We start from the raw sequence: 14,871 nt of genomic DNA on the forward strand, positions 1-14,871 counted from the left end.
ATGCTCAAATTATCATCTTTATCTACCTGATTCGTATACAAACAGTATTATTATTTATTGTGTTAATGCTTCTTACACAAGCATTATTTCATTTTTTTTTAAAGTGACCAAACATGGGCATTTATCATTTTAATTTGCCTGGCTAAAAGGAAAAAGAATGTATGAATTTCCCTGATCCCATTTAATTGATAGTTGCCTTATAAAAAGCAGATGCAGATACACCAGGAAGAGATATGTTATCCACATAACCCCCCTTTTTAAAATACAGGAAAATATATAATTAAAAGTCTCCGAATTTAAAAAAGCAGATGAGGTTTTGGCCTGGTTCACACATCAGCTAAGTCAGGGATGGGCAGATTTTCGGCCTTGAAACTACTGCTGAACTACATTTTATAATAGGTCTCATACCTCCATTTAAAAATAAAGTGGTTGTTTAAGTTTGGTTCAGCACAATTGCTTAAGCACCAAATTTTCCATGTGAATCGAACTGCTCTTACCTTTTTTAAGGATAAAACGACATATTGATTGAGTGCTGTTGTATTAAATTAGATGGCTAAATAAATTGCATTTGCAATTGCCTCTCACCTAGCAAAGAAAATAGAAATATGAATATTTTTGCATACACTATAGTATTGAACCTTCTTTCATTTGTTTATGCCTACAACTAAGAGGATGTGAGCAAGCCCTTTAAGGTGATCCTAGTTAAATAGGAGCTCCATTGGATGTTTCAGCAGTTAAATGCATCATATCACTGAATGTTAGTTTAAGTGATGGTACTCATTAATATTTTCACTTTGCCTGGAGCTCTAAATTATCTTACTTACCATAAAGCTTGTTGCTTGGTTATGAGAAGGAAACGTTTATATTAAGTACAGAGCAAGCATTTCGTCATTCCTGCTGACAGATGTCGTTTGGTGCAGCATTTAAATATGAAAACTGGGCATCATTGTTTTCCTATAGGAAACCATGGTAACTGTCAATGGCAAGTCAAGGGTTGCTATGAATAAATCATCTGCAGACTGTATTTTTGTATCACACGTGAAAAAAACTGAGGAGCACCATAACCCATAAAGATCAGCCTTGTCTGTTCAGCATAAAAGAAGGAGATTTGAATTTCTCTTAGGCCAGATTTTTTCACCTTTTCTGCTTTAAAGAAGAGTGTTTTGCCAAATTGAACATATGCCTAAATGTACATTTTATTGGACTAATTCCTTCATTCTTAGTAGGTCTCTTTAAATAAAATCTCTCCAGCTTTGAAGTTGATGTCAGTTCCCTTCTTACGAAGGCAGGATAGCACTGATTTATAACAGTTGTTATTTCTTAGTGCATTTCTTGACTTTTCATTTTGTTATATCGATTCACTTTTGCATCCACTTCCATATTGAAATTTTTTTAAGGCTTCATCAACCTTCTCTTTCATATCTTCACTAGATTGTCCTGTAATTGCTGTCAATCACAAACAGAATTGTTTCACTTTTGAATCAAATAGTATCATATTGTCAAAAACTTTTTTAATCTCTTGTTTTAATGTTTCTGACTTACCGTATTTGCACTGGAGAGTCTTCATTTTTTATTCATCTTTTGTTCAATCTCCCCATTCATCTTCAGTACAGAGTCTTCAATTTTGTAATTCATTTTTTCTTCTTTGTTTACACATTTTTCCTCCATGCACTCTTCCTTATTTTTTCCCCTTTCGCTATATCCTCAACTCTTTGGACCCATTTAGCACTCTGTAGTTTTATAGTTAGATAATCTTTCATCTTATCTCTTTGCTTAACAAAACTGTGTTCTTTGGCAAATCTAAACCATCCTTTTTCCCATGGAACTATGCATAATTTATTTAATTATTTCAACCGTACTTAAAAGTAAGTAATTCCAAACTGAACTGCCCTCTTCGTTCATTTTAAACCTTCCTGCTTTAAATTTTTAGGCAGCTTTTTGCTTTTTATTATTTTTAAATCCTCGTTTGTCTTGATTTAGTTTTAATCTTTAATCTTGGTGAAAGGAACCCTCACCAGGTCCTTATGATTTTCTGCTCACAAGATCTCTGTAGCTTTTTAAAAAGATTATATTTCAAATGTGTTTTAGAAAGTGGGGATTTGAGGGAACCCAACATCTTTAAATAGGCTCTGCTGAGGTTGTGAGCCTGATGTTTCTTCCTTGGCTCTCAGTGATCATACTTATGAGGAGCCCTGCAAAGTTCTGCAGATCTCCTCACAAGGAACTGCCTTCCAGAATGCACATGGGCCATCTCCTGGTTTCTCCTTATCCAGAGAAACTCCACTGCTTCAGGCTTACCCCCAAATCACTAATCTTCACCTCAGCATTGTCTCCACAGTTTGTAGGCACATCAGTGGTGAAATCCAAATCTTTTTATTACCGGTTCTGTGGGTGTGGCTTGGTGGGCATGGCAGGGAAAGGATACTGCAAAATCCCCATTCTCACCCCACTCTGGGGCCAGCCAGAGGTGGTATTTGCTGGTTCTCCGAACTGCTCAAAATTTCCGCTACCGGTTCTCCAGAAACTGTCAGAACCTGCTGGATTTCACCTCTGAGGCACATCATTTCTCATTTTCCCCACCCGGAAGTCCCTTTCTACAATAATTCTAATAAAGTAAATATCCATATTGTATTTTGAAATTAAATTAAATTGTATACAGAAACAGTGAACAATAATGGTATGTACTTTGCTTTGTTTTGCTTTATGTTTGTTAGCATGGATGATGATAGGGTCTATCGGTAGTATTCTGTTGGCTTTTTCATAAAATGTTTTTGGTAAACGAAATAGCTTTGCTTTTCAGCAGAATTATTTGCCTCCCTGATCATACAGTATAGTGCTTCTTTTAGAATGTTGTGTTGTAAAAGGCAGTTTAACATTTTTTCACAAACAACTTGCATTTAAATCATTTTGTTCTGTCCTGTTTTTTGGTAGGATATCAATAACTAGAGTGACAGCTGACATTTCTCTTGCCAAGAGATCTGTTTTAAATAATCCAAGCAAAAGGGCAATAATTGAACGGTCAAATACCAGGTCCAGTTTAGGTAAGTTTATTTTTTTCCAGAAATAGATTGTGATAGTTTTGCATGGTGATGGCTATTTCCTCCCCCCCCCCAATTTTGTGGAGGAGGGGAGAAGTATTATCTTCTGTTACAAAAACATGGAATTGCCATGCTCTGATCCTTGCCAAGAGAGGAGACAAGGACAAGACAGTGGTCAGTGCTTCATTTTGGAAGCAGAAGATACTGCCCTTAACTCCTTCAAGTCCTCAGGAGGCTTTCCTTGGACCCAGCAATTTTGAGCAAATACTGTCCTGTCCCTGACTTTCCCTTTCAGAGGAAGATCAACATTACCAAGGATTCTGGAAAAATCAGATTGTTTATATTGTTGGGCAACAGTTTTAGCCCTGAACATGGGATGGAAACCACATTAACAACTCTTGTGGATGACCTAGTGGGGAGAGAGAAATAGCCTTTGGTCTACTAGATCTCTTAGTGGGCTTTAGTGTCATCAATCATGGTATTCTTTTGTGTCACTATGTGGGTTGAGAATTGAGAGCACTTTATTACAGTAGTTCTGCTCTTTCTTAAGCAAGCAATTTCAATTGGGGATAATGGGAGAGAAGAGCTGAAGACCCTGGACCTCCAGTATCAAGGTTGCCCCACTCCCCACATGAAACTATTGGGAGACATAATGTTTTGATACAGAGTAAAGCATGTAGATGCTAAAACCTTTTCTTTTTTTACCATCCATCCTATAATGGTAGTTTATTATTTGTTTTCTTTCATAGTTCAGTTTTGCATTATTGATGCTAAATACACAATGATTAGAAGGCACATCTCTATATTAGATGGATCTTCTCCACAGAGATACAATACATATATACAAATACAGTATATGAAGTTCAAAGTTGTATGGAGAGAGAATGAAGCTTGATCCTACAAGAATCAAGCTTCATTCTCTCTCCATACAACTTTGAACTTTTCAAAGAATGCAGTGTCTTATTTTACTTAGAATTAGCGATGCGATTGAAAGCTTGAATATCAGAAATTACAAGTCCAGCTAAAATGGTATCTATGTGTAAACATAAGTACTTTGATTTGTTCCAAAATATGTTACTCATGTTTTCTGGGTCTTTCATTTTTCAGCGGAAGTACAGAGTGAGATTGAACGAATTTTTGAACTGGCACGATCCTTGCAATTGGTTGTTCTAGATGCAGACACAATTAACCACCCTGCACAACTTATTAAGACATCGTTAGCTCCAATTATTGTCCATGTTAAAGTGTCATCTCCAAAGGTTAGCCTCTTTGTCTCTTGGCCTTTCTCCATTCATATCTGTCCTTGTAGAAATATTTTTCTTTGCTGTGTGTATGACATGTTACCTGCATGTGATCTCTAGCCCATGATTGAGGTAATGTAGCTTTAAGTTGTCCTTAGATATAATTTCACTCTTCAGTGGACACTATCCCAGAATAGCTGAACATTTGTAAAATGTATTATGTTTCACCATGTATTAAATTGGAAGTTATATCAAGTGAACAGTACAGGTAGTCCTTGACTTATGACCACAATTGAGCCCAAAATTTCTGTTGTTAATTTGCTGAGTTTTGCCCCATTTTATGACTTTTTTTTTTTGCCACAGTTGTTACATGAATCACAGCAGTTAATAAGTGAGTAGCCTGGTTGTTAAGTGAATCTGGCTTCCTCATTGACTTTGCTTGTCAGAAGGTTGCAAAAGGTGATCACATGATCTTAGGATACAGCAAAGGTCATAACTATGAACCAGTTGCCAAGCATCTGAATTTTGATCACATGAGCATGAGTATATAGAGCAGGGATGTGAAACTCGTGGCCTGCGGGCTGGATGCGTCACATGCTGGCCACGCCAACCCCCGGTTTAGCGAAGGGGAAAAAAAGTTGCGATATGTCACATGACGACAATGTGTCATCGCAAGTTTGACACCCTTGATATAAAGAAAAGAAAATCTATGAGTAATTATTAGGTTGCAGAGAAAGAATGGAAAGAAATTAGTAGCCCTTGAACAACATTTACACCAAATCATGAAAGGGCACAAGTAATGTGCCTCTAAAAATAGATTTATTTTTTTTTAAATTTGATTTATATGCCGCCCTTCTCCGGAGACTCAGGGCGGCTTACAATGTGTTAAACAATAGCCTTCATTCTTTTGTATATTTTATACAAAGTCATCTTATTGCCCCCACAAACTGGGTCCTCATTTCACCTACCTTAGAAAGGATGGAAGGCTGAGTCAACCTTGAGCCTTGGAGAGATTCGAACCAGCAGAAATTGCAGGCAGCTGTGTTAATAACAGGGTGCACTAAACCCCTGTACTATCAAGGCTCTTATAAATTTGAGAAATACTTGGAACTTGACTGATTTATACTGACTTAGTAAAAGTGGAGAAGATATACCTTTGATTAGAAACCACCATAAATGATATTCAGGAAATATTCTGGTCTGTGATGGAGAATGCTGTGACATTGGATTATTTTTTTTTTCCCAAAGAAGATCTTATTTTTCACTATCTTGCCTTCTGGTCTTAAGACAGTGTACTTTACTACTCATTCAACTATTTGTTTTTCTTCAACTTTCAATGCAGACTCCTTTCTTTGGTGAAATATGCCTGAAATCATCCTGTTGATACCATTTTATTCTTCTCTGCTTTTCCTTTGATCCCATTCAAGTGTAGAGGTCAAATCATATGGATAAAATTATTTTATTTTGGCATTTTGCAAAGCATCTGGTGGTTGTTCTTAAAATAAATGCTAAGAAATACTAGTCCAGGCCTAGATAAGAGTTCAGCCAGTGATTTATGTAGACACCAGTGGTGGGATGCTACCGGTTCACCCCGTATTAGGCGAACCGGGCGCTTCTGCACATGCCACTACGAGCAAACCGGTAGCACGCACGCCACCATGAGCAAAACGGTAGTGGCAGGATTTGGAATCCACTAGCAATAGACACCATGTTTCAAGAGGATCCATTCCCCTGGTGTAGGATTTACCCAGACTTAAGTTGACCCTAATGTACATAGATCCAGCAACAACATTGAGAATTCTACCAAAGGAGGACAAACTTATATAGAGATACAACAAGCTTTCGAGTTTAATACGTGAAGCGTAAAATGCAAAGTATCGTGTCACACACAAAAAAATGTTTGACAGCCGTGAAACAGCCTCACTGTTGCTTTTGCATTGTCTTTTCAGGTTTTACAGCGACTCATCAAATCAAGAGGAAAGTCGCAGAGCAAACATTTAAATGTCCAGCTGGTTGCAGCCGATAAGCTTGCACAGTGTCCGCCAGTAAGTTCAGGACTGCATTTTTAAAAATTATATAAATAATAAACATAGAGATAGCAGAATCTTTTGTATTAATGTAGTACTGCTTTATTTCCCAATACATTTATTTTCAGGAGAAGAGTGCTATAACGGACAGCTGATCAAATCCTAAATGTGTTCAAAAATAGGTCACAAGTCTCGACAAAGAAGGTCTCCTCTTTCTATGTACAGCCAAAAATCACGGCCAGGGCCTGCTGTGATGTGTAGGATTATAGTAGCAACTGCACTTACTGTTCTTTTCTTTAGCAGCCCACTAACTTTCCACCCACAACACCAGAGAAATGTGCACTAGGAAAACGGAAGCCCTCTGTGAGGTCCAGTGCATTACATTTTCCTTACTAAGTAATTTTCCATGATTTCTGTATTTCTTCTAATGAAAGGCAAGCCAAGGCAAGCCAAGTGCCTGATGTTCAAACAATATTATTAGGAACTAAACTGAAGACAGAAAGCGGTAACTCTGTTTCTTATTATATTGTGTGATTTGGTGAACATCCACGAAACTATTCAAATGTTATGAAAACATCTGAAGTACCAATGCAGGGAGAAAGAGACAAATGAAAAGTAAGGTTGCTTTACTCATAAATATAGCTGTCTTAGTTTGGGTTTTAGTGCAGGTAGTCCTCAATTTACGACCACAATTGAGTCCAAAATTTCTGTTGCTAAGTGAGAAATTTGTTAAGTAAGTTTTGCCTCATTTTACAATTTTTCTTGCCATAGTTGTTAAGTGAATCACTGCAGTTGTTAAATTAGTAAAAGGGTCTTAAATGAATCTGGTTTCCCCATTGACTTTGTTTGTCAGAAAGTTGAAAAAGTGATCACGTGACCCCGGGACCCTGTAACCATCATAAATGTGAGTCAGTTGTCAAGCATCTGAATGTAAAACATGTGACTGTGGGGATGCTGCAACGGTCATAAGTGTGAAAAATGGTCATAAATCACTTTTTTCTGTGCTGTTGTGACTGTGGTTACTAAGCAAACTGTTTTAAGTCAAGGACTACCTGTACAGTTTTTAATAATATTTTAATCTGTGTAGTTTTAATGTTTTATAACTCATAAACCACTTTGTAGGGGAGATGGGTGGCACAAAAATTTAATAAATAATAACATAACAATAAGAAACATACATATACATGTATTTTGAAAAAAAAACAGCAGATGTGTGAGCGACAAGGTGTCCATGGAAACAATGAGCATCCACATTTTTGTCTTTCTTGTAGTTTTATTTACAACAGGATTGAAGGCTGACATTGTTCAGGAGCTCATATCTAAAATCTTTGGCAACTGCTGAAACCAACAGTCAATCTTTAGAGAGTTTTTAAAGAAATTTATCTCCTATACTGACTTTCCCAGTTGATACTACTTGTTCACTGATTTCACCCTTTCCATATTAAAACAGTACATATTGTTCATTTAACGATTGTTCAACGTCACAGTAACACTAAAAAAATTTACGTGACAACCGATCCTCGCACTCAAGATTGTCACAGTGTCCTCACAGTCACATGATCAAAATTGAAGATCATGTGACAACAATAATTTACAACAGTTGCAGCATCCTGGGGTCATGTGATCACCATTTGCAATCTTTCCAGGGGGCTTCCAACAAGAAAATTCAGTGGGGGAAACCGGATTTGTTTAACACGCATGTGCTTTACATAATGACTTCGGCAAGGGTCATAAAATCGGGGGCAACTTATTTAAAGACCTTATTCCTTAGTGATGGATGTTCTAGTCACTATTGTGGTCATAAGTCAAGAACTACCTTTAGTTATTAATTGACGCATCGTTTCCTTTACATATACAAGATCCATTGAGAATATTGGTTTTGAATCTATCTATCTACAGTACATTATACACCAAATTTCTTTCTGTATATCTGGCAAGTTTGGGTATATTTATGAACAGAGAAAACATTTTAACATACAGCAAGTGTTTTAACTTCTTTAATTTACATTGTATTGTAAACCTAGATTCTGAAGTAGAATATTAATAATTAAGAATCCTTTATCAGCTCCAAATCCTTATGAATTTTTCATAGTGGCAGTATATGCTGATGCTAAGATCAGCTCTTATTATGCAAATGCTGTAAGCATCAGCATTTGTTACACAGAATGTCCTGATGTAGGAGCTGTGTAAAGAAAGAGTTTTTAAAAACAACATAACATTTTTGTTATACTGTACTCTAAATGTCCTCATTCTTTTATCTTGCACAGTGTAAAAGATATTAGCTGTTATTCTGAAACAGCTATTACAAAACTCGTTTCCATTGCAAACATTTTCTTTCAGAGTTCTAAGTTGTTACTGGAAGATTAACTATTAATTTGGCTGTGTCAAATTCTCACTCACGTGCACATGGAAGACTTCTATCTGAGAAATGTGACAGTATATCAAGGATAAAGTTATAGCAGTCTTCCATAATTTGGTAATCTCCACATGTTTGGAGACTACAAGCTTTCATAGTTTGCTGTTAGCGAAAGATTTAGGTCAGGAATTGTAGGAGTTGCAGTCCGCAGAGGTATGGAGAACAACAGAGGAGGAAAGCTGTATTAAACTACAAGATTCCAGGTGAATTAAAGAATCTGGCATAGGAGGCTAATCCAAAAGAAATTGGAAAATTATTCCATAGAATAATTTCCAGTTAGGTTTGAAACAGCCCTGCTGTGGCAGAAGATGTTTTATTCTTGAATCTAAGCTGCTTTCTTTCAGAGAACAACATATAGTTATTTGGACTGTTGCTTTAAGAAAGGATAGAAAAGTGGTCTGCTACCCTGGACTTCCAAACCCTGAGATTGTTCTAGGAAAAAGAACAGAAAACTCAGAACCCAAAAGGAGAGGAAAACAAAACTCCTTCTTACCTGCATTTTTGAGACTGCACGCTACCCAAACATAGGAAATACTAAAAACAGGAGCTGTCTCTGCCCCCTTTAAAGGTCCTGAATCCTCAAATGTTACGCCAACAGATGAGAACTGGGTAAAAGCTTTCTGTATTAGTATGGTGCTAGAATCTGTTGCCTTGTATCAGGGGTGTCAAAATCATAGCCCGTGGGCGAGATGCATCACGCGCTGACCACGCCTACCCCCATTTTAGCAAAGGGAAAAGTCGTGATACATCACGTGATGATGTGATATCACGAGTTTGACACCCCTGCCTTATACCAATAATAGAAATGCACTTGAATATTATAGCAATAGCAATAGGACTTAGACTTATAGGTATACCGCTTCATAGTGCTTTACAGTCCTCTCTAAGCGGTTTACAAAGTCAGCATATTGCCCCCAACAATCTGGGTCCTCATTTTACAAATTTCGGAAGGATGGAAGGCTGAGTCAACTTTGAGGATCTTCGAACTCCTGGTGTGTTGGCAGAGTTAGCCTGCAATACTGCATTCTAACCATTGTGCCACCATAGCTCTTATCATATTTGTACAGACACCCATCTCACAAGACAGTGACTGAGCAGCATTAAAAAAGGAAACAAATAAATGCATTAAAAAATCATTATTAAAAACTAACTCCCAAAAAATCCCACATGAAACAAGAGAGGAATGATGTTAGCCGCAATAGTCTCCCTTTCAAAGTCTCTCTGTTCCCCTTGAACCCTCAGGCCTGAGAACATAGCAAGCTCTTGATGTAGAGCTTGCTATGTACAGATGTACTTACATACTGTTAAGAGGGGAAGCTAATCTCACTTCTGGGGAGAGGAGATTCCGTAAGGCTGTTTTGTCTGTTAAGATGAGAACTCAAATTGTGTTTTTTTAGTGTTCATTGTTATGTATGCAAAACAAATTGCATGTACGATACATTTTTAAAAATAAATAAATATTGCATAGATTTCACCATGTATGGAGCAAAGCCAAACATAAACTTATAACTGTGCATGGATTCCTCTGAAGGAATACTTCCAGCAATGCTTGCTTGTAACCATTTTTGAAGCATCACGACTGATGGGCATTATTTTTGGATTGCATTCATGTATTGCACTATGCATTCCTATGTGTATGTATTATATAAAACATAGAATTGCCTAAACTCACATGGCCATGACTAAGTTATGACATCTGTTCAAACTGCGGTCATGAATCTAATTGCGTGCTGTCCTTAGGTGTAACATCACATGACTTCCTGCTAGCTTTCCCATTTACTTTGTTTGTCAAGGTTGCAAATGGCAATAACACAACTGCAGGACACTGTGATTATTATAAATGTGCATTGGTTGCCAAGTGCTTGAATCCTGATCATATGACTGGGGAAATACTGTAATGGCCACAAGTTCAAGATTTCTTTTTTCAGCAATAACGTAACTTTAAACAGTCACTGAATGAGCAGTCATTAATTGAAGACTACCAGTATGAGGCTGCAGTAAGAAGTGTAGGGTTAGGTTTGGATTTGGTTGCGAATTAAGGTTAACCATCTTGCTACATAAGTCTAACTCATATTTGAGATCAAGAGTTTTTTAAAATCACCAATCATTCTTAGTTTGTGTTTGATAATAACGTAATATAATGCTTATTTTCTGAACAGGAAATGTTTGATGTTATTCTGGATGAAAACCAACTTGAAGATGCTTGTGAACACTTGGCAGAATACCTTGAGGCCTACTGGCGTGCTACACACACTACCAGTGGCACACCTATGACACCTTTGCTTGGAAGAAACCTAGGCTCCACTGCACTATCCCCTTACCCTACTGCGATCTCTGGATTACAGGTATGAACCCATGAGTTTGTCATTGGTGGTGTGCCCTTACGTATCCTGTATCGGAGCTAAATGGCTCATAAGAAGACACCTATATTCCGAAACCAGCGTGCCTAGAGATTTAAACATGCAGTGGTTTTATTTGTTTGTTTGTTTAATTTCTGTAGCTGCCCAATTGAAGTAAGTGACTCTGCCCCATTTTCCATTAAAGATGAGGTTACTTCCATTAATTGGTATAAAGCAGTTGATAATTGAAAAAAATATGGGAATTCTCCTGTAGTTTGAAATTCATGTGAGCCTCACAGTGCTTTCGAATGCGTTCTATGGGTTTGTTCCATTGGAATACAATTAGTAGGGTGAAAATATGCCTGTCAGTGAACATCACTTAATTAATTCACTAGCAAGTATTAGCAAAATACAATCAGATGTGGCAGGTATGTAAATTCCTTTTGTATGATATACTGGCTCCACTGGATTTGTGGGGGGGAGATATATTTCCAGATCTGTATGCAATGATTGTAACACTATTTAGCGTCTCAATATATAATGAATCTCGACTGGATGTGTCTTTTGAAAAGTGGAGTGAACAAGTGATATAAATATTTAGTGATCAATCTACAACTCCTTCTATGTTATTATAATGCCACAGTCAACAGGTAATGCACTATTGGCATTGGATTAACTGATTTTATTAGCCAAGAAAAATAAACCATAGCTTCTTTGGTTGATCTTTAATTCTGGAAAATTTTGTTCGGATACAAATAGAATATGAATAACGTTAAGATTATTGTACGTAAATCAAAGGGGATGATGGAACATAACCAGATCCTCCCTTTTTATCATGAAAAAACCTGCTGCACAAGAAATTCTTAAAAAGATAAGCATGTCAGATATGTTACGGTGCCACCAATTGTTACAGTTGTTCCAAATAGATTAGTTTCAGTATTTTCTCCAGGTTGATCAACTCACAAAAGTTGTGTATTAATATGATGCTAATGCCCTGCCTCTAGTGTAGTTTGCCTCATTTCTTCTTTGAGGTAACAGTTCAGAAAAATTGGTTCATCTGTTCTGATTTTTTAAAAAAATGATTAATAAAATATTATTCCAATTATAAAAAGATTCTGAACATTTTTTTCCACAGGGATAGCTCAAAAACGGCGGGCCTTTGACACTTCAAACGTGGCATGTAAATAGTCCTTAATCAGAAGTACGTGTTTTACTAAGTTGGGGGGAAAATGTCTTATCAGTTCAAGTTGTCTATGTTTGTAAGTGCACAGAGAATGCACGGAGGCCAGTGTCGCTAAACAACTCAGCACAATGTGTGTGGCTTTTACTACGTGTTACACTTCCCATAGTCTGTATGTCCAGTTGGAGGATTAAGCAAATCCCCCAAACTCAATCTGCTAGTCAAATTGATGGCTTTTAATATACTTGTTCACTATCTAAGTGCTCTGTTTTTTTCTGTCACTGCATGGATGCAGAAGAAGGCATTTAACTTTTGAATTTATGTGTAATATTTTAAGGCCAGGTTCTACACATAGCATTGTTTCTGCTTAGTGAGTGGTTGACTGTGCGAGCAACAATTTGAGTTCTGTGGAAACATGCTTGTTTTTAACTGTGAAACTTTTCGTTTTCCATCTTGTTTGTGTTGGCCAGCCCCTTCTCTTGAACTTTGCTCCTAAGCAAGGGCAAATGAGGTGGACAAAGCAAACTCATTTAGATAGCTTTAGCACAATCCCCACACCTACCCCAGTTCCATTCACTGTTAATCTGTTTTCCCAAGGAATGAATTTTAGATCCTAGTTGATTTACAAAGGCTGTTTCATACCATCTAGCCTTTGGGCCAGTTTGCAAATCATACTAAACACGCCTACAGTGGCTGCAGCTTATCTATGAGCTGGTACTAGCCATTGTAGTTACTTCAGATGTTAGTAAGAGACAAGATTGCTTTGCCTATCTGTGTCACCTACTTAATTCTAGAATTGTCAGCAAACAGAAAGAAAATAGTGATATATTGCAGTATTAGCCCTCACTCAAGGATTATACCTTTGATTTGAAGAATTTGGAGATAAGGAAGTTACTTCATAATCCACTACTAAGAAATGTAAATATGAATTTATCCAGTATAGAGAGAGCAAAAATTGTAGGTGAAGGTAAGTTAAGTAATACATAGCAGGAGCGGAGCAGTGGAAAATTTCAGATCTTCTATAAAGCACGGAATGAAAAGCAGATGAATTTAGAACATCAACAGAAGCCTATTTTAAGAACTTGTTCATGGTGGGCCTTATTTTGAAGTTTTAAAAGATGGCTTTTACATTTTTCACCAGGCAGTATACCTGAGATCTGATTTTTCTGTTCTCATTGCCAAGTATTTTAAATTAAATCAAAGCACCACATTCTGCTGTTTTCTTTCCTCAGCTTTTGAAAACAGATGGTGAGCCTAAATATATTAAATAGCAGCCAATTATATGTTAAATCAACGATTTCAGGACAAACTTGCAACAAATTCAGAAGAGTGACACAAACTTGTGGCATCTAGCCCCCCCCCCCTTTTTAATGTTTGACTGCTTTGCTATTTATAGAGCCAACGTCTGAGGCATAGCAACCATTCTACCGAGAATTCTCCAATCGAACGACGAAGTCTAATGACCTCGGATGAAAACTACCACAATGAAAGGGCTCGGAAGAGCAGGAACCGCTTGTCTTCCAGTTCCCAACACAGCCGAGATCACTACCCTCTGGTGGAAGAAGAGTACTCTGATTCGTATCAAGACTCATACAAACCTCAAAGAAACCGGGGGTCTCCTGGAGGATATAGCCATGATTCCCGACAGAGGCTTTGAATTGACGGACCTGGGGGCGAATGGTACTCATTGGTTGGCCACCTGCTGTTGTAACATAGCTAGGCCAAACAAAGCATCTTGATGCTTACAGGCTGCTGTCATTTCGTGCTCTAGAAGGGCAAAAGAGGATAAATCAATGTTTCTCAACCTCAGCAAATTTAAGAATTTAAGGAAAGAATTCCAGGAGGCGAAGTCCACTCATCTTAAAAGTTGTCGAGGTAGAGAAACACTGATATAGATAATGCCCTTTCCATTTAGAAAGAAATGAGTTTGCTCAGACACTTAGATGTGTTTTCTTTCCCATGTAATGTTTCATTTCAAACTGTTATCTTTTCTCTCCATTAGAAATAATTAGACACATCAATTTGTAACGTAGAATACCTGTTGAAGCGCACATATGATAATTTCCTGTTACGGAAATTCCAAATGACCAGTTCCAGTTGGAACCAATTTATAAACCAATTCCTGTTGGAATTTGGGTGAAATTGACTGGAAAGTCAACTTGAGCATGTTGCAGTCAGTGGAAAAAAAAAAGTGAAATAAAATGAAGAGAACGTAAATTACAAAATCATTATAAGCAAAAAAAGATATTTTAAAAAATCTCCAGTACTTGTTTACTGGAAGGTGAATTTATATATAGCTATAGATACAGTTAGAATAAATAATATTAATGTATTTATTTCAGACTACCAAATGTAAACACTCAACTGTGCCAAAAATAATGAATGAATGGAAAAGCTCGAAGCCTTTCCATTTTAAACATCAGTAGATTTTTTTCCCCTCCCGGGCTTATATATTGCAGCAAACCTGTATCGCATTGATATTTTTTGCATTTGCTAGATCATATGAAACTATTTCAGCAACTTGAAATAAACTAGAGGTGAAGACAGGCATGTTTTAAAAAAAACATGGTGGAAATGAATGCACGTTCTGTAGCACAGATGAAATGGAGTTTCACTCAATGAACCTGGAA

General features: G+C 37.1%; 1 protein-coding gene across 2 annotated transcripts in view; it reads left to right on the plus strand.

Annotated features, from left to right (window-relative positions):
• CACNB4 (calcium voltage-gated channel auxiliary subunit beta 4) overlaps nt 1-14,571 on the plus strand; it is an 83,258-nt gene extending 68,687 nt beyond the window's left edge. The window contains exons 9-14 of one of the 2 annotated variants that reach the window (XR_011601656.1): nt 2,932-3,041; nt 4,146-4,297; nt 6,229-6,324; nt 10,882-11,067; nt 12,197-12,262; nt 13,638-13,724. Coding sequence is in view for 1 of the 2 variants with exons in the window: in XM_070957003.1 (XP_070813104.1) it covers nt 2,932-3,041; nt 4,146-4,297; nt 6,229-6,324; nt 10,882-11,067; nt 13,638-13,898 (805 nt within the window). In the remaining variant the exon portion in view is untranslated. Of the gene's footprint in view, nt 1-2,931; nt 3,042-4,145; nt 4,298-6,228; nt 6,325-10,881; nt 11,068-12,196; nt 12,263-13,637 lie in introns of both variants that reach the window. The other variant, XM_070957003.1, reaches the window with a different exon arrangement.
• Nucleotides 14,572-14,871: the final 300 nt, after the last annotated feature.

The sequence above is a fragment of the Pituophis catenifer genome, unplaced genomic scaffold (genome assembly GCF_029215685.1).
Source record: "Pituophis catenifer annectens isolate HBS135680 unplaced genomic scaffold, rPitCat1.0.hap2 SCAF_1, whole genome shotgun sequence".
NCBI lineage: Eukaryota > Metazoa > Chordata > Lepidosauria > Squamata > Colubridae > Pituophis > Pituophis catenifer.